Here is a 27,151-nt window from a genome sequence, read left to right on the forward strand (position 1 = left end):
AAGGCGATGTTTTCTATCCATAACCTGAAGGCGCCAGGGCCGGATGATTTTATTGCTGAGTTCTTTCACCAATATTGGGATAAGGTTGGTGGCTCGGTAGTGGAGTCGGTTCTTTACTTCTTCTCTACTGGTTATCTGTTAAAGGAGGTTAATGCCTCTTTACTTGTGATGATTCCAAAAGTGGATACTCCAGAATTAGCCTCGCATTTTCGCCCTATCAGTCTTTGCAACACTATCTACAAGTGCATAGCCAAGTGCCTTGTGAATAGAATGAAACACCTTCTCCCAGGGCTGATTAGTGAATTTCAGCACGCTTTCGTCCCGGGAAGGTATGTAGAAGATAATGTTCAACTGAGCCATGAACTACTACATTTTATTAATACTAGTAGTGGGGCTTCAACTAAGGCAGTGATAAAGTTGGATATGTCAAAAGCCTATGATCGGGTGGACTAGGTGTTCTTGCTTAAAGTGCTCAAGGTGTATGGCTTTCCCTCGGTCTGGGTACAATGGATCTCCCAATGTGTGACTACGGTTTCTTATAAAACCCTGATTAATGGTCAGGTTTCTGAAGCGTTTCAACCGCATTGTGGACTACGACAAGGAGATCCTTTATCTCCATACTTATTTCTCTTCTGTATGGATATTCTATCACATATGCTGTCAATGGCGGAAAACATAAATCAGATTCAGGGTTTAAGGGTGACCAGGAGGTCACCAAATATTTCTCACTTATTTTTCGCAGATGATGCAATGCTCTTCTTCAAGGCGGATAAAAGGTCTTGTGCAAATGTGGTAGATATACTGAGTAGATTTGGGAGTATTTCAGGACAGCAACTGAACTTAGACAAGTCCTTTGTCAAGTTTAGTAAGGTTGCTCGGGTGGCGGAAGTTGAGGAGTGTAAAAATATTCTTCGTATAGGGCAGGTTCCTATGATGGAAAGGCACTTAGGAGCCCCAATTGATTTTTCAGCAGGGAAGAAAGGGGTTTTCCAGTTCCTAATTGATAAAATTTCCAAGAGGATTATGTCTTGGAATTCTGTGAATTTGTCCCAGTCGGCGAAATTAGTTCTGATTAATACTATGCTGATTAGTATTTCTTCTCATGTTATGAAGTGTTTCAAGGTCCCCTTTTGGTTACCAATAGGATTGATTCATTGATAGCACGCTTTTTCTGGGCAAATAAAGGCGACAAGGGGATGCATTGGGTGAAGAGAGATACCTTACAACTTCCAAAAGGTATGGGAGGCTTGGGAATTAGGTCCATGGAGTGTTTAAATGAGGCTCTCTTGTTTAAACAGGTTGTTCGAATGCACTGTAATCCGCAATTATTAGTAGCCAGAGTGCTGGAGCCAATCCACAATTGCTCCATTTGCATTGGACGACCAAAACCTGGGGGGACAGGTAATATCTCCTGGGGGCGGAGAGGCCTCTGGGATGTGGGGAATAAACTGATACAAGGTTATGCTTGGAAAGTTGGGGATGTGGGTTCAGGGGGAAGTCCCGGAGCTTAAGTCAAGTCTTACCCTTAGAGGAGTGGGATCAGGAAGAGTTAAAGACCTACTGATTCATAATCCGAGACGGTGGAATGCAGCGATTGTTAGAGAGAGGTTTGAATGGGACTCGGCTAGGAAGATATTGGAGATGGAACTACCGACAACTGATGAAGAAGACCTTCTTTTCTGGAATCATCATCCCTCGGGTAACTATACTGTTAAAACTGGGTATGCTTTTTTAATGCGTATTTTTTCTTTGGAACAGGATAATAATCGGGATTTTTCCTTCTACAAACTGATCTGGAAGCTTAATATTCCACCAAAGTGGAGTTTGTTTTTATGGAAGTTGTGTCGGAATGGAGTGGCTGTTAAGCACAACCTGATCCAACGAGGAGTGTAAATTGATGGGGAGTGCGACTCTTGTGGGATGGATGAGGAAGATATTCAACATATTTTTAGATTATGCTCGTTTGCGAGATATGCATGGAATAATTGTTCTTTGCATATTAGCTCAGAAATTGATGAATCTACTCCCTTGGGACACTGGATTCAGAGTCATATCCTGCTTTTTCATAGCGAGGATGGGAAGCACAATAGTAGGATACATGTGTTTGTGGGCACCTTGTGGAGCCTCTGGTTAACTAGAAACGGAAGGGTCTTCAGAAATGAAGGCGGGTATCTGGCTGATTTTTATAGACATTATAATCAAACTATGAAAACTCTTGATTCATTCCTCACACCTAATGTGAGATCCAGGGAGGCACTACAATTATCAAATAATGGGGGAGGTCAGCCACCAGGTTTTAGAAGATTTAATATTGGACGGTGTGGCACTCTCCTGGAGACACCCCTGGGTGAAGATAGTCAGGTGGTGATTATGGTCGACGGCTCATGGATGAAAAGCACGGGCCATGCAGGCTTTGGATGGGCTTATTCCTCAAATGCAGAGGATTTTCAGGAAGGAGGAGGGGATTTTGGCAATGCCCTATCGGCACTTCATGCGGAACTATTAGCTTGCCTTAAAGCTATTAGGTGGGCCAGCTCGAAAGGGTACCAGCGCGTCACGATTTACACAGACTCTAATGCTATTATCCAACACTTGCAACACCCAAAGAGTAGAGAAATGAGGCTTCTTTGGACCTTCGGAGATTTATTAAAGGAAGGTCGACTTTTGGAAAATTGTACTATCTGGAAAGTTGATAGAAATCAGCTTTCTATGGCGCATGATATTGCGGGAAGGTGTAGAAAGGATCTAATTAGCTTTACGATGTAATTTTTTTCTTTTAGTTGCTTTTGTCAAAAAAAAAAAAAATGAATAGTAAGTGAATCGAACTTTGAGGAACGTATGCGGTTGTTATTATGCCGTGGAAATTATTTTGCCATATTAGAATTTTCACAATAGACCCTATATAAACTTGCTTTATGTAGTTTAACTTTTGATATTTTATGATAAATATATGCATTAATCGGTGTATATAATATTTATTTACTGTATTTATAAAAAAAATAAAAAATAAAAATTGAAGAAATTTATAATATTTTTTTTGGAAAATGCTATACATAGCCCTTAGGGCTACATATAAGCATTAAATTTACATTAGAAAATCGTAAAAAGTTAAGAAATCATCAAAATATAAACACTAATTACACTAATTTACGCCTGTCTTGCTCATGAATTCCTTATTTTATACAATTTTCAAGAATGTATTTAATGCTTATATATAGCCCTTAGAGCTACATATAGCATTACCCCATTTTTTTAGCCGTTTTTTTTTTAAACTTTCTATATAATATGTAACTCTAATGATTATATTAATAAATTTCCTTATACTCACAATAATTTTATGCAAATTAGTATTATCTCCGTCCCTTAATTAATACAATACCTCTTTTGAGCATTTATTCCTCACATAATAAAGAGAAAGAGGCGTTGTATTAAGAGACGGAGGGAATATTACAAGGCTATGTTTAGATCACCTTATTTTTATTTATCAATATTATTATTAAAACTCAAGTGCAAGGAGTTATAATCTGCCACGTGTCAGTTTTTTCCCCAAATTAAGCCAAGTCAGCGAAATTACCACATCAACTGCCACATCATCATACCCTATCACCTTATTCACCCTTTACTATTAAAATAACAATATTTACATTAATTCACCCTATTAAAATACGGAGTAGCAATTGATAAATCCCAAATATGTGACACATAGGAACTACAGTATAATATTGTGAGATCAAATACAATTCTTTTAGTTTCCTCAAAAAAAAAAAAAAAAAAAAAAAAAAAAAAAAAAAACAAACTTTTAGAAGTACAGTATAATATTGTGAGATCAAATACAATTCTTTTTGTTTTCTTAAAAAAAAAAAAAAAATAAAATAAAAAAAAACAGCAAACAATTCTTTTAGAATAATAATACTATATGAGTTGAGTATTAAGTGAGTAAGCGTGCCACAGTTGTTAATAATATTGATAGCAATTTCTTTCTTAAAAAATATTAAAAATAAAATAAAAACCAATGTTGTCTTCTTCCTCTATCATTCCTGTGATGGTGAATACTCATAGTTTTCCATGAAACACAAACAATCCAAATAAAGTCTCAAATCTTTAATTTTGGTATCAAAACAATATGGAGTCATCATGGCTCTACTCAAAAAAGCTCCAACAAATATCAGGAACCAAGGTTTCGGACAATGGTGGTCGGCATACTAAAGGACGGGAAGGCCATGTCCACCATGGTGGAGGATGGGTCGTCGGCTGCCGACACCGTCAATGTTTTCAATTGACGGTTTGCAACCCCTCAGAAAGAGGCAACTGATCTATGATTTTAAAAAGTATCCTAAGTGAAATTTGGGTTTTAATTGTCTTGATTGTGAAATAAAATGATTTAATTGCCTTGATTGTATAATCAATTTTATTAAATAGAATAATTGAGTACAATAATATCAATTTTTGACTCACAAAAGTATTCAATCATTTAAAGAGTAGTAATTAGAATTGCCGAAAAAAAAAAAAATTAGACTAAACTATTGAATTGCCTCATACTATAACAGTTTACAATTAAATTTTTTCTGGCAAAATTTGTGGAATTAATGGCTGAATTAATGAGTGACATTAGTACTACCACCCAACCTTTCACTATAAAAGTATAAAACTAACCATGTTATGTCGCAAAGTTGAATTTTGTTTGTACTTATTGGAGTGATCAAACAAAGGTGTTTTGCTTTGAAAGTATCCTCATTTTATTGATTTGTGGTAGTATCTATTGTCGTGGAGTGATTAAAAAACCACCTAATAGAATTTAGCACCTGAGAAGCGCCATCTTTCATAGCCACATGACCTTTCTCAGGGCATTTGATTAGTCAAGTTAGTATTGTGTTTTCAAGTGTCCAGAAATTGACTACCCGCAGCTGGTTGTTGAAGAAGTCAGCAAGTCTAATAAGAGCTATATTACTCTATTGTTATTACTCTTGATGACTTACATAATAGTCAAATTATTGATGTGATAAGTAGTTTCAGAATTATTGCATGTTAAACTTTGTATGAGGAATTTTTAGAGTTGTACTTAATGGGCATAATAGTCAAATTATTGATTTGATAAGTAGTCAAATTATTGATTTGATAAGTAGTCAAATTACTGCATGTTAAACTTTGTTTTGTTATTTTCATTGATTTCATTTTTTAATGTTGGAATTTACAGGGTCGTTTGAGGCTAATTTCAGTGATCAACACTTAACACTTCATTCCAATAGCCTAAGGTACTTTCTTCTTATTATGCAAAACAGTAAGCATATATTGATACCCCTACCCCCAAACCCTCTTTTTCCCAACAAAAAATAACCCAAAGCACTGATATCATCATATGAATTTGTACAGGGAAACTGAACAAACGAAGCTTCTCAACTCTGGAAAAGCACCTTATGCAAGGAGAAGATGCAGAAGAAAAACAACTCCTCGCAAATAACCAAGATGCATCACAAAATTAAAAAAATGAGACAGAGATAGAGTCGATAAATGATCTACTTAATAAATAATATATCCTACTAAATGTAAAAACAAGCCAAGTACGGTATTATTAATTACTCTAACTATTACTTATGCATTTATGGGATTCTATTATTGTTATTTAATTTTCGATATATAGGCTATTTAAAAATGAAGAACTTGCAAATTATAGGTACAAAATTCTAGCAAGACAACATAGTGTGTGGAATTAAATAAAATAGTCACACACTAAAAATCCGGGGCATCGCCCGGGTCGCTAACTAGTTTCAGATTAAATCAGAAAATACGTACGAATTGAGATTAATCAGATTGGAAAAAACAATTTCATACTGTACTTATTATTTTATGTGCAGTTTCTTATGCCTTTATATTTCACCCTATATTTTGTTAGTGGTCAGATGGTCAAAAATATCGAACCGTAACACAATTCCCAAGTTTGTCTGTCCAAATAATTAATTGGTATTTGCCTATTTGGAGTACTTCTTTGTCGTACACCATTTAACATTATCATATACAAATGATTTAATTAATCAACTTTAAATGTTCGTAACTAGTGCCGAGTAGCTTGTTCAGACCTTCCTTAAATTTCAACTATATACTTGTAGTTTATATAGACTTCTCTCTCCATTCTAAGTTTCAACATTTAATTTGTTTCTTCCCTATAATTTCAAGAAACGAAATGAGTAACAAATTTGTAACTCAACTAATATTAGTATTGACGATAAATTTGGTATCATTTGTGTTGTGTAACTATTATCATACAACTCCAAATACAAATTCAAATGCTGTTCGATTTCTACCTGGCTTCCCTGGAATTCTTCCTTTCAACCTTCAAACCGGGTATGTTTTCATGTCGATTTCTTCCTCTATTTTTTTTAAGGAAATTTGCAAAAAAACACCTTTTAAATCTTTTTTTTTTTTTTTTGCATATAACCACCTTTTAAAAAAAATGTTGCAAAAGACCATCAAGTTTTAAAATTTTGTTGCAAATTACCACCAATTCAATGTAAAACAATTGATAAATTTGGCTAAAAAAGTGGTAATTTGCAACAAAATTTTATAAATTGGTGGTTTTTTGCAACATTTTTTTTAAAAGGTGGTTATATGCAAAAAAACAAGATTTAAAAGGTGGTTTTTTTGCAAAATTTCCTTTTTTTTTTTTTAAATTGCATTATTGGTATTTTTACTCTTGTTAATTCACAATTTATGCTACACATTAAGCTGTTATTTGCACCATATATATTGAGGCAAATCTAATAAAATGTCATGAAAATAGAAAACTAATTAGAAACTTGTGGATAATGTATGTAGAAAAGACATTTAATCCAATAAGGCTGTAGAAGGCATTTTGTCCCATTCCTTGCCAATTATGCTATGTTATTTTGCTCTTTAGAAAAATTAATTCAAATATACGAAATAATGTTTGAATTAATTCAGTTGATTGAAAAGAACATAGGTTATATTCAGTTCGTCTTATTTAAGGTGTTTAGTCTAATTTGAACTCTAAATTATAATTTTTGTGAAGTTATGTTGTTAAGTTCCTACTTGGTATCGTTCTCTTTGTTTTAGCTAAAAAGACGTTATGGTCTAATTTGAACTCTAAATTATATTTTGGAGAGGTTATCTTTTATGTTATTAAGTTCCACTTGACCACTTTGGTATATTTATTTTAAGGAAAAATATATATGCAACCCTAAAGGATTGCATGTAATAAGCTAAAAGTGGAAAGTATATATATACAATTAACATTTATCACACCGATTTACTTGTAAATTGTCGATAAATTTCCAAATTAATACTTAAAAAAGGAAGTATATTAAACGCTAACATGCAGCCCTAAGGGCAGCATATAACATTATCCTATTGGCATTTAAATTACAGTATTTTAATTTTCTCTGTGCAAGTTTATTATTAATTTGACTGTAAAAAAAGGCTTATTATTAATTTGCATTCTTGGGCTGCATGAACAATTCAAACAATGTTATTATTGTAGATATATTGGAGTTTGGGATGAGCAAGTGCAGCTATTTTACTACTTTATACCATCCGAGAATAAACCAAAAACAGACCCACTTTTAATTTGGTTCTCTGGAGGACCTGGTTGCTCTTCATTAACGGATCTTGTATTTGGACATATTGGTAAATTAACTTTTATTTATCTATACATTTTTAAATCAACTTTATTTAATTTACTTTGGTATCATCTCATCGGGTTTATATATCGTAACCAAGTGGAATTTGCAAATATATGAAGCCACCAAATTAAATGTAGAATCTTGCAAAACTTTTTTAATACTCCGTGTTTAACTTTTTGTTTTTTAAGACAAAAACAAAGATTAAACTTAAAGAGTGATTAAAATGCTAATTAATTATAACATTATTTTAGACAGATTATATAATTTTATTCTAACATTATTAATAGAGCTTAAACATAAGCTTTGTTAATTCTAATAAAAATATTGTTGTGACGACAACAAAGGTCCTCTATCCTTCGACGCAACATCACAAAGGGAGTTTGGTCTACCGAGACTTGAATCAAATCCTTATTCTTGGACTAAGGTAATCAAATCATCTATCTAATTCTATTAGTTTAATAGCTTTATGTACTCATAGTTCATGCATCTAAATTGGAGTATTGCTTTTATAAGAGCTCTCTCTGTCTCAGATCATTTCAAACACTTACATTATGTAATCCTTATTGATTAGACATTGGGTTTTTTTTTTATGATACATTGTTGAGAATTAGTTAAAAAATAAGTTTTAATCAATAATTTAAGTTCGGTAAAATGATTTAAGTTTGACACGGGGATTTTTTGTGTGGCCGGGGTTCGTTACTCGAGTTACTCAGTCGAGTAACCCCTGACCAAACCCCTTAAGTAAACCCTAATCAAGTAACCCTCCGAGTAATATCTGACCGAGTAACCCTTCAAGTAGCCCCTGACCGAACCCTTCGAGTAACTCGAGTAACCTTGGCCACATATAAAAATTTATGTTTAAGAAATTATAATGGTTTTTTCTATATAGTGCCCCAGAGGTATTGACTTTTCCAAGTTGTGCCCACCCATTTTCAAAATTCTACGCTATACCCCCAAGGTAACTTTAGTGTCTACGAACCCTATCGTTAAATTGCCGTTAACTATTGTAGTTTATATGTTTCACCACCAAAACTCAGCTCTCACAACCCACCACCCTCCACCTATCGACACACCCCAGGCCACCTGCGAGCCGAACCCCACCAGCGAGCCGAACCATCACCCATTACAGCCCCACCACCACAGGCCCACCACCACCTAGTGCACCACCAAAGAAAGTGTTAGAATGCAATGGAGGAATTTAATTCGAATTCGAATTGAAATTTCGACAAATTGGTTTAGGGTTTTTGTTTCATTGGATTCAAATTGGAAAATTAAGTTGTTAATTGTTTTTTTCGTTTTAAAATCAAAGAATTTGGTTCAAAATAATAGAAAACCCTAATTTTCCCCCCAATTTGTTTTAATTGTTAAATCATCAATTTTGGTTCAATTAGATTGACTTTAAATTCACAAAACTTGTTTTAATTGATTTTTCCAATGAAAATCTGCACGAATATGGTTCAATTGGTCGAAAATCTGGGCATGAAGAACGAAAATCTGAGCATGAAGCTAAGAATGACGGTGAAGTTTAGGGTCGAGGAGTTGAGAGAGAAGGAGAGAGGAGGGTGACGCGCGCGATGGTGGGTCAAGGAGAGAGGAGCGCGGCTCGATGGTACGGCTGGGGGTGCGGCAGTGGTGCGACTAGAGGTGCAGCGGTGGTACGGCTGGAGGTGTAGTGGTGAGTGGTTGTAAGGGAGCAGATAGAGGTGTTTGGGTTTTTTTTTTCCAATTAATTTATTTTGAAGTTAATTGAAAGTTAACTTTAGTTATCGGAGAGATAACGATAGGGTTACATCGTAGACACTGGTACATCGTGGAATTTTGAAAATGGGTGGACACGGCTTGGAAAAGTCAATTCCTCATAGACACTGTATAGAAAAACCCAATTATAATTAAGTAAATTAAATTTAGAAATAATTTCAGTTTAGCAAAAATAAGGTGAAGAGAACGAGACCTCAATATGAATTAAGAGTTTTTTTTTTTTTTTTTTTTTTTTTTTTTTTTTTTTTTTTTTTTTTTTTAAGTATACTTATTACGGAGTATACCATATCATATTATATTATCATCTTCTATATTGAAAATGTTAGGTGTGTATAAATATAGGAGAAATTCTAAAGTATTGTTAACCCTCAAAAATCAATATTTCATGTTTGAAAATGTATAGGATCACCGATCACAAAGAGGAAAGCAAATTAATCAAGCTTGTTTCAACTTAGTAGTGTGTTCATCCAAAAAAAAACACATTTTAAGCTACTAAGGTGTACAATTATAAAGTAATTATCTATATGAAGTGATATGAATATGATGTATTGTACAAAGTATGGTAGAAATAATAATTTATCTATCATTTATCGTAAAGTAACGATACAATAAATGTTTTAGGTTGCAAACATAATATTTCTCGATTCACCTGTTGGTGCTGGATTTTCCTACACAACAAGCAAGGCTTACCTTCCCGGTGATACAAACACGGCAAAACAAGCATATGAGTTTTTGAAGAAGGTTAGTTCATTTATTAGCCGATTGAGCTAGATCCTATACGTGTAGTGGTTAAAATTAATGCACCTCAATTATATATGTCCTTACTCGCATTTTATCACGTGTCCTGCCTTACCAATGAGATATTGGCCTAGCGATTAAGACTAATGGCTCGTATATATTTGAAATTTGTTTCGCCCTTGTGACACATACATTTTTTTATGGTCCGATTGATTTTGTTAATCGTAATTATAAATTGTGATGCGTACAGTGGCTTATGGAGCATCCTGAATTTGCAAGAAATCCTGTCTACATTGCAGGTGTTTCGTATTCTGGAAAAGTAGTTCCATCTATTGCATTAGAGATTGTAAATGGTAATTTCGACCCTCTATTTATCATCATACAAATACCTTAGCTTTCATGGTTATATATGCATATAATATAGTCATTTTGTTGAAAGCTTGAAATTTCAATATTTACAATTTTACAGATCAGAGTAAATAAAGTTGAATCAATGTTCCACTTCGTATAGTAACAAATTACATACAATTCATTACAATTCATTATATTTACGTAGTATAAGACATAAATTACAAAGAATTTATAGTACGACCTATATATATTAATGCGTTTTATTTAACACTTGTATATTTGTATGTATGAGTTTCTTGTCCTATAGGAAATGAAGCAGGTTTTGGGGCAAAAATAAATCTTCAGGTGTGTTATATTTTATTTTTTAATGTCAAGAGAGCATTTGATTTATAACGTTTAAGTATAAACATCATACTCCTATATAATAGGTTTAGAAAGACAAAAATCATAGTACCTTGTCCGAGTAAATTTAAAACTTTCATGGGGTGTTCAATAAGAGATCGGGAGATGGATAAAGATATACTTCATCCGTTCTTTTTCAATAATGCATTACTTAGCTTATTAATATCTTTAATTACACTGAGTGTGAAAGATAGCTCAAGTGGTTAGAGCTCCCCTCCCGATTCCAGGTGATACTGGATCGAAACTCATCACCCGCCTTTGTGGCTCTCTAAATGCCAAAAAAAAAAAAAAAAAAAAGTTTAATTACCCTAAAAATTATTAAACATTTGATGTATGAAATGTATATTTCAAGACTAATCTAACTAGATGACTACGTTTTTGCTTACGGATAAATCACATATGATTACATTCCTACTTCTCTCTATTATGTGAGGAATAAATGCTAAAAGTAGGAATGTAATTTAGAGACGGAAGGAATATGAGAATAGTTTTAAAATCTTTATGGTGCAACAAAAGAAAAACGGAGAAAGTATAAATGTATTGTTATAATGATGACACACCATGTAAATTATTTTATACACACCAAGGGCATTTTTAGTCAATTTTAAAATTTCATTTGTCTTGCAATCTCTCTCTTCAAATAAAACACACGTTGGCATGCATCCAGGGATATATTCTCGGGAATCCGGTGACTACTAAGTATCTTGAAAACCAGACGAAAGTTGAATATGCTCACCGTGTATCCGTACTATCCGATGAGATATATGAGGTTAGTATTGTCACTTTACTTTCACCATGTTTGAGTCACCAATAACATTGAAACACGTTTTTTTGTGCCAAATTTGTGCAATACATTGATTGTTTGTCCATAATTATTTACAAGGAAATCTTCCAAGGACAATGGTTAGCATAGAATTGTCTAATGTCTAGTACTACGCTTCAAAGTTTAAAAATGAACTTTCTTTGAATAAGACATTACGCATGTAATTCTCTTTTAAATAATTTGTTGATGAAGCGATTTTTTTTTATGGAAAATTTTTTGACAACTATGGTGTTAGGTGCGATGCGTGTACCTTCTCCAATGAAATAAGTGGCCGAAAAATTTTCATTTAAGGCATGCGTCGCACCTAACACCATAGTTGGTGTTTTGGCAAATACACATAGTTCAGGGTGCTTAGTGCACCTAAGCCATACTTCAGGATGTTGCGGCTAATTTTGCCTTTTTTTTTATTTATTTTTTGCTGATGGATCATCATGTATATTACAATTGTTAGTCGGCCAAAGGAAGTTGCCATGGTGATTATCGGCCAATTGCTGCAAAGGGTAATGCACAATGCAAGAAGAATCTAGAAACTGCATCAAAGGTGATGAGTTTATCTTATCTAACTCACATAGTTCTACGTTAACAACTTAATATCATGTACAACTATCTATGTAGATCTAAGTCTAACTATTGTCCTATGTAGTGCATTGATCCATTAGAAGATGAATTCGTCCTTGAGTCGAAATGTTTCCATCCATCACCAGATAGGTGGTGTCGGGTATTGCTTTGTTTCTCACCTTCATTCTTTCTTCAAAGTTGAGAGGCATATAATTTTTAAAGTTGATTCTATAATAATAGTGACATCAAATTTACTTTTATTATTTTTTGGTGGTACATACAGCAATACTATCATGATCACATGTCTGAATTGTGGACAAATAACATTAATGTCCAAAAAGCTCTTCATGTTCGAGAGGTAACTAAATCGATCCTCAAAACAACCACTTTTGTATTAGCTAGTTGATAATAACATGTAGCACGTTGCAGTCTAATCTTGAGAATGTATTTAGGGAACGATTAATCAGTGGATTCGTTGTCGCGGTCACAACAATGATAAGTTTAACTACACTCCCGATATCGATAGTAGCGTCAGTTTTCATCAAAATCTTTCCATGCACCCTCTCAGGGCACTAATCTTCAGGTAATTTCTGACTTTAATGTAGATTCTGAGTTTCATTCATGGTTAAGGGTCTGTTCACATTTACTTAATTTCAGTTCAGCTTCAATCAGTTCAGTTCAGCTCCTAATTTCCCTCTCTCACAAAGTATTCATTTCATTTCAATTCAGTTTAGTTCAGTTCAGTTCAGCTATATTCTTTGTTTAACATAAAACCGTCCTTTCTGAGCTATGTTCTTTGTTTAACATGTTAAACGAACAGTGGTGATCAGGATATATGCATGCCATATATGTTCACATTGAAGTGGATGAAGAAACTAAATGTCGTCCCAAATGATGTTTATTGGAGTCCTTGGTTTCTTTACGGCCAAGTTGCAGGGTAAACTTCCGACACTTTCTCTCTTTATTTGTACGTATAACTTCGCCATGGAAGCTGTGTTTAAGTTTTACACTTCCATCATGATGAAGGCCTCTGAGAAATATTGTGAATTTGTGTTGCGAATAAATATTTCGACAAATGGTAAATCCCTAAAAATCAATTTAGTCTGAGAATTTCTTGTTTCATGCAGATATGTCACAGAGTATTCAAATGATAACTACAATTTGACATTTACTACAATCAAGGTATAGAACTTCACTCAATTTTTTTTATTTTTTATTTATGATTATGGAGTACTTAACATTAGACAAATTGTTAATTCTGTAGGGAGCAGGACATGTTGCCCCTGAATATAAGCCGCGAGAATGTTTAGCAATGTTTCAAAGATGGATCACATTTAATCCTCTATAATGAAAATCATAGACATATCTAATATATATTTGTTCATTAAATTTAAGGAATTTATAGATTTGTACAATACCTAAAAGGCATGGAACTGTATAGTTGTTTGATTTTTGCACTTTAACTCTCATATTCCTAGTTATTTAGTAAATGAGGGTTAAAGTTCAATTTTTGTTATGTAAAATTAATATGTTCAATTTTCTCAAATCGGTTGCTTAATCGGGAAAGTAATATTTGGAATTCGAAGAAACCGAGAAAGTATTTCTTTAAGTGATTTTTATATCTTTGGTCCATTCTGTTTCACATTATGTGCAACAATTGGATGTAATACCCAATTGTGTTGCACGTAATATGAAACGGTTCATTATGTTTCACATTATGTGGAACAATTGGATGTAATACCCAATTGTGTTGCACATCATATGAAACCATTAGCAGATCTATAAGGACTTGAAGGGGAGCACTTGCATCCCCTTTTTGCAAAATATTAATGAAATTCAAGGTAAGTTAAAAAAAATCTATTTCATATACAAGTTTTTGTTCTTCCATTTTAAGTAAATTGATTCCTAGAAGATAAAATCAGACAATAGAAATCATTAAGTTCTAAAAAATCATACATTTTCTCCATATAAAATGGTAAATGATACATTATCTCCATTTCTACACATATTTCCGATTTTGAAATTTTGCAACTTTTGCACTTTATAGTTTATATACTAGTGTGATTATTTTGACCACATATTATAGTAAAGAAAAATAGTCGCTTTATATTTTGTTAGACTCGTCTTTATTTTTTATCACTATTATTGTTATTATTATATAATTAAAGTTTTTTAAGGGTTAAACCGTGCTTTGAGAAGCGTAATACGACTAACATGCTAAATGTGAATTAAAAAATAAGAAACCACAAAATATTGATCAACGTGATCCATATCCACTGTATGAAAGGGAGGTATTACTTAATATAACCAAAGTCAGGTATCTTGATGATCATCTGTAGCAACCACTGTGCTGGTGATGGGGGTTGGCCAGAGAGGTGGACGATAAGGAAACAATCTGAAGGATGGGATCGGAGAAAATACGGAGGAGTTGAAATCCGAGACTAGTTGCACCGTCTTACTTGTTAGATTCACAGCCATTAGACAATGATCTTCAGAATAAACGTACAACACATCTCCGTTGAAAGGATCGAAACCTTTGATAGACATACGCACATCAGCACTTTGCCAATTAATACTTGTGAGATCCACAAAATGCTTTATATTCCAAGTAGCATGGCCATTCGAGTAGTCCTTCAAATCCCACACGGTGACTGTTTGAGTAGAGGCAGTGATGTCGTGCCAATGATAAAGCCGCAGGTGTTGTTCAACGTTTGCTATGCATACACTTCGTTGTTCAACATACATCTCATCGATTTTTGCTTCCTGTGGAAGATCAATAAAGTCTGGGTTGTCCCTGTCGAATGGATTATATACCATGATCATGTTGGTGCACCAATAAAGCGCCCCATCCAAAGTGGTGCCATATTGACCATCCGCTTCATCTGCTTTCGACACCGCCAAAAAGTTTGGTGGACTAGGCACAACAAAATTACACCAACCGCCAGTATCGGAAGAGAAGACGTAGATATCTAAAATCTCACTGCTTCTCACAATGTTGCATCCACGCCTAATTAGGCACGGCGAGTTCTTTACAAGGACCACTTTGTATTGGGTGGGATCGTCAACGCTACATATGATGCCTGTGAAGTCAATAAGAGGATTTCTTTGATTATCATCAAAGAAACAAGGCGGAGGTTGAGGGAGCCTGTAAGATTGCTTCGTTAAGGGGTTCGATACGTGTAGATGTAAGGAAGGACCACCACCAACACCAAGATTCGACGGCAACGACACTGTCAAGAGTAAATCATTAGAAACCAACAGCACCAAGTTCATAGGCCATTGTTGATTGAGGAAATCTAAGGATACTAAGGGCTGGTTCTGGTTCTTAGGTAAGGCGTGGACCTCTCGAACCAGTGTACAAGGATTAGAAGGAGCATTGATCATATAGTTGGCAAGTAGTATATGATTATATTCATCATCAATTGTATGATTCACATGCCGTTTTCGATGGCAAAGGGCAAAGCTTTTACTTGAAGTCAAGCCGAGCCACCGCTTCGAGACCAGCTTACATTGATGGCCTGATTTCACTGGTAATCGCACAAGAATCTCCATTAAGGTCTCATCCCTTAAATCTTCTATTTCTGATTTTCTCTTCTTCGTAGCCATATTAGATTTTTTTATTTATTTTTTTTTTTCTATACTTTATAAAATATGTGTATATTCAAGCAAGGCAGGAGAAGGGTATATATAGATGGATACACCGACTATGCTACGATTCCTACTTCGTTTCAACTTTCAAGTCATAACAAACTTCTAGATCAGATAATATGGCCTTAAAATATACAATAATATCTTTTGGTTATTTAATTACGTCATAAACAAACTAATTAGATTTAAGATAAATCTATCGATATTTTTTTTCTTTGCTTTTTTAATATAGATAAAATTCATATGTCAATATTCTTTAGATTTCATTAATATATAGATAAAGAAAAGATAAAACTTTCTGAATTTTTATTTGACGATAAATAAAATACTTACAACGACATGTTAATGACTTTCATACCCCTAACTTAAACTTCATACTTCCCCTCCATAAACAAGCACTTCTTTAATGAAGGGTGAAAAGATTTTGCTTATGCATTTAAATGATATATTGGGAATAAAGCCACCTCGAAAATACAGAATTTAAGGGAAATAACCTGCACTTTCATGTTGCCAACTGGGAATACAAAATTACTTCATACATCGTAGTACTAAGCATGCAACACAGCCAAATATGAAGTAGAGACTTCATTCAAAAAAATAACTCGTCATATGTAATTCAGCAGGGATTACATGAGATTTTATACGACCAATTTCTGACCTAATTACTCTAAATTACCTGTTTTCAAGATCTCAACCTTGGAATGTAATCACAATTTTTAAGCCAAGCCAGCAAAATCAAGGTGCAAGCCTTTGAGGATCACGAGGGAACAGTGAGGTTTTCCGAATGTTGTTCAGGTTGCAGAAGAGCATAACAACACGCTCCAAACCTACACCAAAACCTCCATGAGGCCAAGCACCAAACCTGAACAGAAAATTTTATTAGTTGTGTGAAATTAATACACTTCCTAGAAATGCAAGTGTTAAATATGTATGATGGTTCAGAAAATGCTAATAACAGTGCATTAAGGCAATTGAATAAAAAAACCAAAGGCAACAACATAACAATATTCCCACCACAGCAGTTGACTCGGAATGGTTTTGGAAAGGCTAGGCCACTTGCAGTCTAGGAAGTTTGGGGAAGAAAAATAGCACATGGGCAGTAGAAGATAGCTATGATATGGCTAATAACAAGGAGATGTTATGTACTGTCCACTTGGCTAAGCAACATTTCAAAGTCCGCCTCCATGGCGCCTTAACCAGATAATTCAAGTTTTGAAAGCAACAATCTTCTTTCAGTCCTTGCCCAATAATATAATGCCACCCACCCTTCTAGAAAGCTCCACCAATCGCCTCCAGCCCTTGTTCTAGATAGACAAAAGTGAATATCGGGCCTCCACTGTTACCTTTTTGCAATATATCAGAAACCATACAAATTTTAATTACAGCCTCCAGAAATACTGAGTGCAGCTTGTACACACTAACAGACTGCCTTCCAATATAAGAATAAACCTGTCCAGGTCAAATTGTTGATTAAAGATGCCTAGAAAAGAGCCTTAGTAAACCCTTGTTTATACGTCTCAAACACCTGGACTCTAATGTTACCAACACTCAGTACACCAACATAAATTTTCAACACCCACTGAATTCCGACTATCGCCAATGATTGTAATTTACTGATCTAAATTCTAGGTCCATCACTTCATGAAGCATGTATGCCATCAAAGCTTGCCTGGTTGGTACAATCAAAAGGGTCAAAGTTTGCTCATGATGCCATCAACTATTTAACCTAAACTCCACCCCCAAGTGTCCACAATCCACCACCCCAGGTAAAAGAGCAAGGCAATTTAGGCTCCACTTATTTTAATGAAAACATTTTCAGATACCAATTTTCAAGGGAAATACAATTGTAAATATTGTTTGCCTTTATTTGTTTGTTTACGATAATAAAACATTTTCTAGGAAAAAATTTCCGTCAAAATAGACGGAGCCTTAGCCCCTCCAAAGATAATCAAACTACAAATATCTGACATTGATAATTAAATAAATCATAATCTCCCAACAATTCAAGCAACCATAGCATTAGAGTTATAGTCATCCATAATCAAGCATTTTAATTAAAAGACAAACCCATATTCAACAAAAAAAAACAAACTTACTTGAAGGAGTCAAGATAAGTAGCTATGGTCTTGACATCGATGCCACATTCTTCAGCACGCTTTGTCAAAAATTCAGGTTCATGAATACGCTGAGCTCCCGATATTATCTCCTCACCTAAAGTGGAGACAGAAATTAAGAAGTCAGAACAATTGAATTAAGAAGCATACATGAATGAAGAAACACCATTTCAGTTCCAAAGTTCAGAGACATAGTAATCCACCATAGGAGCCCATAGTTAACTGCCTACTTTGTGAGTTAATGACTGTAATAGACCATTTCAAGCTCATTTAGATAAAAATATATAAATAAATAAAATTAAAAAAAAAAAAAAAAATTGGATGCACTGATAGCTTCTATGCCTAGAGTTCTATCGATTCAAGCCACTTTCTGCTTTGAGATGCACTATTCAGACAATCCTCAGTGGCTTCGTTAAGCATAGCTCGATTTGCCAGGTCAGTGACCAAATAGAAAAAATATACAGTCAAATGCCAACAGATCACATGCCACCAATATTTGGCTGGTCAAAGTTGTACCCATCTTTAGTTGTACCAACAAGCAAACCTCCATACACAAATACCCATCACGTATTCCTTTTGGGATGTTCACACAAAATCTTCCTATCACTTGAAATTTCACCCAATCCATGTGATGTAGACCCCTCCATAAACTCTTTCTCTTACACTCTTTTATCATATTCTATTTCACGAGGTTCCTATTGTCCACTATGGGCACTATAATCAATTTATCTATCCTTAGTTCCCTACTATCTACCAAATTATCTACCTTGCCCTACTAAATTCATAGATATGAGTGTCCAAATTTCAAACCTAATAGGAACATAAATTGAGGAATGAGGACAAAGGAAATATACTACGTTTTCTTTTTACCAATTAGGCCATGAGAAAATTTTGTTAAAAACAGTGGAATTAAGAAACAATATGAAGTTGTAATGACCACAAATTAATTGGCAATCACTAATGCTGTACTTTATTTACAGTAAAGACCCATTACCTTTTCGTTGACTTTCTTTTTTTTGTGTCAAAGCCACAAAACAGGTTAACTGAGGTCTCCAATGCTCTTTACACTCAGCAAGATGCACCAATCCAGGAATTATTTGCTCCTAATTCCTAACAGCATTTTTCAAGTATAGAGCTAGAACTAAGTCCCAATAGAAATGACAATATTTTCACACGTGGAACAGAAACAGAGGGCAGGATCCAACCCCCTTCAGGCTACCTGTTTCACTTTACTTTAAGCACCCAAATTATAGTACTCAATAAGTCAATATTGAACTGAGACCAACCCTTGCCATTGCTCAAATACAGTGCTTACTCAAGGGGATAATGCTGAGAAGTTCACTATCTCACGCAGTCATGGTGACCCACTCTTGCTACCAACTTCAATGAAGTTAAAATATTTAGAGTAATAATCAAAGTCAATACGTTAACTCAAGAAAACCTACGTATCATACATCACACAAAATACAGAACCGGAAACAGCTACCAAGCAAAAATAGGGTACTCTCTAATCGATAGAGCAAGAAATTCATTTCACCTCAAGGTAAAAGATTAATAAAAAAAAATCTAATTATACGCTTCGTAGCAAAAAAATCTAACTCACCCCGTATAAAGACATCAAATGAATTGCTATATGACGGGTCATCATAGCAAGGCATGGTATAGAATGGCCTAATAGCTGATGGATATCGGTGGAGAATGTAAAACTCAGTGTCATATCTGCAAATAAAGAAAGACCGGTCAGTATCCAGCTAAATATAGTTTAATTTAGAAGATGAGAATATGATACATGTCCCCAATCAGTAAAGAGATTTCTATGTTCCAGCAAGGCATTCAAGTTATTTTGTAATAGACTAACCTAGAGGGATAGTATGGGTATTCTAGTAATATTAGTTTATTAGGGTTAATAGTCCTTAGTATAAATAGAGAGGTAAGGGTAAGAAGGTAGGTAGGCAAATATTGGATGAAACTTGTTGAGAGTTGTGACCTCAAGTCACTCCTTGGAGAGTTGTGAGCTAAACTCACTTTTGAAGATTGATAGCCTTAAGCTATTATCCTATCTTTTGTAACCATTCAACCATTATCAATCAAAATCCAAGCTTTAATCTTTATTTACTTACATTATCAAATCATATTATAATTCCAGAAAGTTAGTTCATAACAATTGGTATCAGAGCAGGCGGTCTTGCGGGCTGCCAGTGACCGGAACCACCAGTCCGACCACCGCATACAAAAAAAAAATGGTCTTTGAATCTGTTGAAAAGAGTGTAACGCAACTGATGCAGAAATGTATTTGTGATGAGTATGCACACATTTCCAGCAAGAGAGAACAGGGGATTTCAGATCTCAAGGAAGAGCGAAGAGCCCGATGCGAGCTTCAACTTCCGGAGTTCAATGGGAGAAATCTGGAAGACTGGGTCCTTCAACTTGAGGACTCCTTCCATTTTTTCCAGCTGAATGAGGAGACAAAATTGAAGGCAGCCATCATTGGACTTGATGGCAAAGCGTTGCAGTGGTTCGAACGTGAACACCGATAGCTACCATTTCGTGACTGGCAAGAATTGAAGACTTGGCTGCTTCGAAATTCAGGGAGGTGGCTACCAAATAAGAAGGAAAGGAGTGAGAAATCTCGTGAATTATTAGAGAAAGAATCCATTAGGACAGTGGTGGAAGTGGCGGTCGCCCAAGCAATGGCAACGGAAAGGGAGAGGGCCGAGGAGAAGAAAGGCCATCTGGAATCCAAACCCTCGGCCGAGCAAGGCGTTGCAATTGTGGGCACGGAGAGGAAGGGTGAGGAAGGTTTCACAGACAAACCAACCGAAGTTTCTTTCCAGTCTGACGGTGCAGTGGTGTCAAGCTGGAGTCGCCGGCGAATCTGGTGGACGGTGGACCTGATGGGCGAGGTGAGTTGACTGGTGGGGTAATCTGTACTAGTGATTTTGAGGGTGAGGTGAGTGTTTTCGAAGGTGGCCTTGGTGGTGGTTTCACAAGCAAACCCACCAAAGTTTCGTTTGAGGGGAGCGGAGATGGCCGAAGATCTGAAATTGATTTTTCACCACCAAGGGTCTGGATATGCCGGTGGAGGTCCGGGTGGAGTCAACAGCGAATTTGGCGGCGAAGCTCGTGCAATTTGGGTGGATTTTAGTACTGTGCAAAGGGCTGAAGTTGATGTGTTTGTAGGCAATGGAATAGGAGGATTTTTTGAGAAGGGTGGCGCCAATAGTAGTGGATCTGGCGGTGGTTCAGGAGCTTTAACCGTAAAAGTTGAGAGTGGTGATGAGACCACCGCTAGTGGTGGCCTGAACATAGACGGAGGTGACTTCGTGAAAGGCGGGTCAGTCGCAAGTGAGTCAGGTGGTGGTCCGGGTTGTTGGTTCGCCGCAGAAAAATGTGGTCGATGGTGCAGGGACGTCAATTGCAGGGGTGGTGTTGGTCATGGTGGCTTCGCACAGCTGAGGAGTGGTGATTTTGCTAGTGGTTTTTCCGGCGGTGGTCGCTTGGTCGGAGGTGGGTTGATTAGGGGGCAAAGCCGTTTTTCTGTTGACGGAATTAATGGTGAAGATGGGCGGAACTGGTTGTTGAAGTGGGCCGATAGCGGGGGTGTGGAGTTGTTTGTCAGCGGTGGTAATGATGGTGAAGAACCTCAAGGGTGGTGGTCGGTGGAAAAAAGTTAAAAAGGAAATTGACTTAGTCAACCTTTAGCTTGGAGAGGAAGCCAGTGATAGAATTTGTTATTAAGGGTAAATTTGTGTTTACGAGGAGTGGGGACATAGCAAAATATGATGACAGAAGTGTTGACCATGCAGAAGTTTGGTATTTGGTGGCACGTGATTTTATTTCTCCCAAATTACCCACTCTTAATTCCGTTAATGAGGTCTGGCAATTTTTTGGGCCTATCAACTTAAAGCCCAATTCTATGCCCACTAGATATGCTTCCAACTTTCCAGCCCATGCCTTTAAAACCCACAGCTACAATTATTCAACCCATAGGCCCATAACTCCACCAATCTATAAACCCAGATTTAGGACCCATTCTTCCATAGCTATTCACACTTCTTTAATACATGTATCAACACCCAAACCTCCCAACAGATCCTTCCATTACAACACACAAAATTTAGACCAAAGTTCCTTTTCCATTTCCCCTCCTACATCACCCAAACCCTGCTACCTCCCCATGCTACAACACAATACAACACAATCTGAAGTGTGGCCTTTATTTGGACGATTCGAGTGGTGGGATGATGACCTTCAGTGCCAACGCCGGGCAATAACATCTGATTTTAAGCCACCTTGAGGACAAGGTGGAAGTTTAGGGGGGCGGTATTGTAATAGACTAACCTAGCGGGATAGTATGGGTATTCTAGTAATATTAGTTTATTAGGGTTAATAGTCCTTAGTATAAATAGAGAGGTAAGGGTAAGAAGGTAGGTAGGCAAATATTGGATGAAACTTGTTGAGAGTTGTGACCTCAAGTCACTCCTTGGAGAGTTGTGAGCTAAACTCACTTTTGAAGATTGATAGCCTTAAGCTATTATCCTATCTTTTGTAACCATTCAACCATTATCAATCAAAATCCAAGCTTTAATCTTTATTTACTTACATTATCAAATCATATTATAATTCCAGAAAGTCAGTTCATAACATATTTTGTGTGTGTAATAAAGATGAGGACAATTAGACAAATTCAGGCTGAAAGGAAGGGGGTGTTTATCAATCAAGTAGAACATACATATGAGATAGACTACTAATAAGTATGCAATTTGCATCATTGTAAAATGATTGTCAAAGTGAAAGGGAAGTGCTATAGAGCTTAGTATGGCAAAAGATATAACGCAGAGATAAACTAACTTGTCAAGGACTAATTTGCCAAGCTTTCTCTCAATATCAGTATTAAGGTCCCCATAAGGATCAACTTCAATACCCGCCTCCTGCAAAAATATTGTCAATTGCAAATGAAATTTACGTGTAGAAACAACAAATGCAAAAAGGTTAGATCACTTAATGCAACAAGACTTTCAAAGCATAATATCAAGAAACTCATCTCAGCATTTAACATGCCCCGGATATAAATCAATGAAATCTATATGCTGCATAATGTCAGAATATTTTACAGCATATAAGCAAAGGAAGCTTAATAGGCTGCAGAAGTTTCTATAAAATTTTCCATTCATCATTGTATGCTACTTTTATAGATTTACTAAGGTAAAATGTACGATATTTCCTTACCTTCAGCATTTGAACTCCTTCTGGAAATGTCAGCTGCAATGTCTTCCTCAAATACTGCAATTACATATATCCCAAGTAAATGTGCAAGCACATAGTAACATGAAAGTATAAAACTATGAAGCTGTACAAAAGAAACCAAGAAGTTTAATCAATTTTCATAAACATAATGAAGTAAAACAATTAAAGGATAGAAAAACCTTCAAAGGCTGAAATGGATACTGCCTTGAAACAGCTTCAAGTTCTCCTTTGCAGTTCTCATTTAAATGGTCAAAAATGGTCACAAACAACCGGTCAATTATGTCCATAACCTGTATGATGCAACCAGAAACCTTATTTAACCTGCAAAAATGTGAGATATTTGAACCTGGACAAAGAGATCTGAAAACCCTGTTCTACCTCTGAATAATGCTCTTTGATCTCCATTTCTGCATCAAGACCCGTAAACTCACAGAGATGCCTATGAGTAAAGGAGTCCTCAGCTCTGAAAACAGGACCGATTTCATATACTCGCCTAAAATCACCATTAATCGACATTTGCTTGTGAAGCTGAGGTGACTGAGCAAGACATGCAGGCTGGCCTTTGTAGTCAAGTCTGAAAACTGCTGCACCCCCTTCACTTGTTCCTCCCATTAACTTGGGTGTATGAATTCTTCGAAAACCTTCAGATCGCAAAAATGAACTGAATATCTGCCAAAAAAAAGTATAAACTCAAAAGAGGGCCCCAACTAAGACTTCCAGGCATGGAAACAAGAAACAAAAAACAAAAATAACCAAGAAGATAATCTTCCCCATCAATATCACCAGAAGTCCAGAAGCACATCAATTGTTATTTAAAAAAAAAAAAAAAAAAAAAAAAAAAAAAAAAAAAAAACCAATGATTGACATTAAAGATTCACCATCTTCATACATTTACAAAACTGTTTTTGCTATGTTAAGTTATGGATAACAAGACAGCTCAACAAACTCGTTATGCAGTCTAACATGCAACATGAATGCTTCTTTCTTATAAAACCTAACAGATTTCCCAGCAAAAATACAAATTCCTCATCTCACCCCCCCCCCTCCTACCACTCGATCAGAGGATCTAAAAGACATCAGTACAAATTTGCTCTTTTCAATAGTAATAAGTTCAGAAAAGGGCCAAAGGTTAAGAGAAGATTAGATGAGGGCTACCCAAATTCAGGGCACTAAAAATACAAGTACAGCTTAGGGCCAATTTGTGCATAAAAAGCAAAAATTCAGAGTTTTTCAGTACATATACAAAAATTTTATAAGCACATATCATTATCATTTACCAAGATACTTCAATGCCCTACAAAAAATAATAAAGTTAGCAGGTACTATACAATTACGACTCTATTAAACAGCTCCCCAACACTCCATATAATTTTTTTTTTTTTTTTTTTTTTTTGACGGGAACACTCCATATAAAGTAAATACTATCAATGTTAACCAATCTGAAGCAGCTAAAATCATTTCTTACAAAACCAACTTCACTTGACAGATGAAAAATGGCCTGATTAGCTGGGGTCCTTATGTCTAAGACTCGGTAATTCAACCGTGTATCTTGGTTTACTCGAACCAGTTGCTTTCCATCCTGCATACATGTAAATAAAATTGATAAGCTTTATTTTTTATTTTCTTTAATTTGTAAGCAACAAAAGTATAGTATCAGGACACCAAAAATGTGTAACCCATGTACATAGAAAACTAGGGAAAAAAAATAACGGGGTAAAATCACACTCTGACATTACCAATGCACGCTGTTTCATTTACAATATAAAGCAAAGATAATTGTTGCTCACAATAAGCACCAGCTATCTGGCATCATTTGATTTTGGAGGGGGGACAAATCAATATGAATTGTAGGCAAGAACAACAAGGGAATTAAAGTAAAACTCAGTGGTAAGAACAAGTAAAAATCACAATGTAGTTTAGTAAATGCTACAAAACTAAAAGCTTTGATTGCACTAGAAGAATGATATGATGCCTAAATAAAGAGATCAGAGAAAAGTAGGAAATTAGGGATATAAGGACACTTCAAGATGACTTTGCACCAAAATGACCTCAGTGCTAGGGCCTCAAGTCTCTTATGTGCTTCTGTAAAATTTGCAATAACACCACCTTTTTTGGATAAGGGTGGACAAGGTATCCTCTCAAGATATTTTAGTCACATACTTTTAGCCAGGGCCTCTCAAATCTCTTATATGCTTCTGTAAAATTTGCAATAACACCACCTTTTTTGGATAAGGGTGGACAAGGTATCCTCTCAAGAAAGTACTAAAATAAGTTACAGATTAAGTGATTAACCCAATTCCTTCGTATCTCCCTCATTGAATATAATCTCCCTCATTTTTCTGTTGTCAATTTTCAAAATTGTCATGATTTTAATAAGTTTGACTAATTTTTAATTCATTATATGACATATATCATATGATTTAAATAAAAAAATAAAAAAAAAACTGAAAACCACAGTGATACCAAACAAACCCTAAGGGTGTTGATTTACAAAATTACAATATTGTATATCCTTGTCTTACCAAATTCTAAGATCATTGATTTTGAAATCCATGTTTCACAATAATAGGAATCAGTTCTAGTGTATGATTATATGGTGCTTACTTTCAGTTCTTGGCTATTTTCAGTTCTTGGCTATTTGCAAAATCAAAATTAGTCACCAGCCAATCAAAGGGCAAAAACATATATTCACAGTTGACTAAATTGGTGTAACATTGTAACTGGTTTAAGGAATCAAAAACTCAAACTAACTGCTTATACACGCTATCGTCGAGCAGGAAAAGATGAAGATTGTCAAAAGATAGCCGGAAACAAAAAAACAAAATCCCTTCGTTGGTGTCTTCTACAATAATTTGCCATCATTTCCATATACACGATTTCTTAGTACACATTTTTGTATTCATAAGACTTACTCCCCTGCATTCCTAAGGTGCAACGTTCATATAATTCTAAACCAGTGACCCTGATAACTACAAGTAATAAAGAATTATGCGTCCAATTGATCTTAAAACCTGAAATACGCAGCAAATAAGTGATAAGTTACCTTCTCAGCTTTTTCAAACTCCTCCTCGCTCCTAGCCGCATCCTCGATATTGATAGGTAGTATTGCCGCAGCTCTGCTAATACAATAAATCTTCCTCACCTGAATTTCAACCTACACAATTGACACAAACAATAACCAAATTCAATTCAAATTCCACAAATCTTCTCAACAATCACAATTTCACACTTCAAAATCAAACCCTAAATCATATTACCTGTTGAGAAGTGCCTTTAAGGGCTTCACCAGGAACCGAAACGATTCCCGCAACATCAACAATCGATTCACGGCTCAATGCACTCGCAAACCTGACCATTTGCTCACTGACTTTCTCCTTCGCAACCATTAGAACACATTGAACCGTGAACAAACCTTCTCGAATGACAACGAACACCATCTTCTTCGACACGGCTCGAATCGCTTGCACTCGTCCTCTGATGAGAATCTCCTCGTCTTTGAGATCGGAGGTGAGAGATTTCACCTCGGTCCATTTACGACCGGTGACGGGCTTCGATTGGAGCTCAATGAGCGGGACATCGCCGTAGTTGTCGGCGAGAGGATCGGCGATTGAGGCTTCGGCGAGTGCTGCGGCGGCGGCTGCTGCGGCAGCTTCTTGCTTCTTCTTGAGTTTTTCAAGCTTTGCCGCTTCCTTCTTAGCGGCCTTCTTGCTTTGCTCCGCCGGTTGGTTGGCGTCGTCGGCGGCGGCGGGAGGCGGTGGTGCGGAGGTTTGGTCGGAGGAGGACATTGTTTCGGGTGGAGGAAAGTGAACGATTGGAGAATTGTGTAATAATATTGTTGTGGTGAGAAAGCGTATGCAATGGTATATACAAAGAGTGTA

General features: G+C 35.8%; 3 protein-coding genes across 3 annotated transcripts; 1 reads left to right on the top strand and 2 right to left on the bottom strand.

Moving 5' to 3' along the window:
• Nucleotides 1-6,178: 6,178 nt before the first annotated feature.
• LOC145630451 (serine carboxypeptidase-like 17) lies at nt 6,179-13,612 on the top strand. The gene is made up of 14 exons (XM_081682706.1): nt 6,179-6,339; nt 7,493-7,652; nt 7,972-8,058; nt 10,014-10,133; nt 10,381-10,483; nt 10,789-10,826; nt 11,551-11,652; nt 12,158-12,247; nt 12,350-12,424; nt 12,548-12,622; nt 12,717-12,847; nt 13,085-13,201; nt 13,392-13,446; nt 13,529-13,612. Exons 1-14 carry the CDS (start codon nt 6,179-6,181, stop codon nt 13,610-13,612), a joined length of 1,398 nt encoding a protein of 465 aa, XP_081538832.1.
• Nucleotides 13,613-14,577: 965 nt separating this feature from the next.
• Nucleotides 14,578-15,870, bottom strand: LOC145632602 (putative F-box protein At3g23950). The gene has a single exon (XM_081684955.1). The coding sequence runs from the start codon at nt 15,868-15,870 to the stop codon at nt 14,578-14,580; it is 1,293 nt and encodes a 430-aa protein (XP_081541081.1).
• Nucleotides 15,871-16,358: 488 nt separating this feature from the next.
• On the bottom strand, nt 16,359-27,151 carry LOC145631919 (aspartate--tRNA ligase 2, cytoplasmic-like). The gene is made up of 10 exons (XM_081684148.1): nt 26,531-27,151; nt 26,317-26,427; nt 24,739-24,852; nt 23,652-23,942; nt 23,453-23,563; nt 23,256-23,309; nt 22,878-22,957; nt 19,630-19,745; nt 18,009-18,123; nt 16,359-16,774 (listed from the first exon to the last, which is right to left on the bottom strand). The coding sequence occupies exons 1-10, from the start codon at nt 27,056-27,058 to the stop codon at nt 16,648-16,650; spliced, it is 1,647 nt and encodes a 548-aa protein (XP_081540274.1). The 5' UTR covers nt 27,059-27,151; the 3' UTR covers nt 16,359-16,647.

Source organism: Chenopodium album, chromosome 5 (genome assembly GCF_948465745.1).
Source record: "Chenopodium album chromosome 5, dcCheAlbu1.1, whole genome shotgun sequence".
NCBI classification, from domain to species: Eukaryota; Viridiplantae; Streptophyta; class Magnoliopsida; order Caryophyllales; family Amaranthaceae; genus Chenopodium; species Chenopodium album.

Bases quoted from the DNA above. Each gene is read 5' to 3' on its own strand.
- LOC145631919 (XM_081684148.1), bottom strand. From the start codon at position 27,058: ATGTCCTCCTCCGACCAAACCTCCGCACCACCGCCTCCCGCCGCCGCC. The intron at 23,943-24,738 runs GTAAGAAATGAT...TTTTTTTGGCAG, and splicing joins TGTCAAGTGAAGTTGGTTTT to ATATTCAGTTCATTTTTGCG. The intron at 22,958-23,255 runs GTAAGGAAATAT...ATATTTTTGCAG, and splicing joins AAGGAGTTCAAATGCTGAAG to GAGGCGGGTATTGAAGTTGA.
- LOC145630451 (XM_081682706.1), top strand. From the start codon at position 6,179: ATGAGTAACAAATTTGTAACTCAACTAATATTAGTATTGACGATAAAT. The intron at 8,059-10,013 runs GTAATCAAATCA...TAAATGTTTTAG, and splicing joins ATCCTTATTCTTGGACTAAG to GTTGCAAACATAATATTTCT. The intron at 10,827-11,550 runs GTGTGTTATATT...GCATGCATCCAG, and splicing joins GGGCAAAAATAAATCTTCAG to GGATATATTCTCGGGAATCC.
- LOC145632602 (XM_081684955.1), bottom strand. From the start codon at position 15,870: ATGGCTACGAAGAAGAGAAAATCAGAAATAGAAGATTTAAGGGATGAG.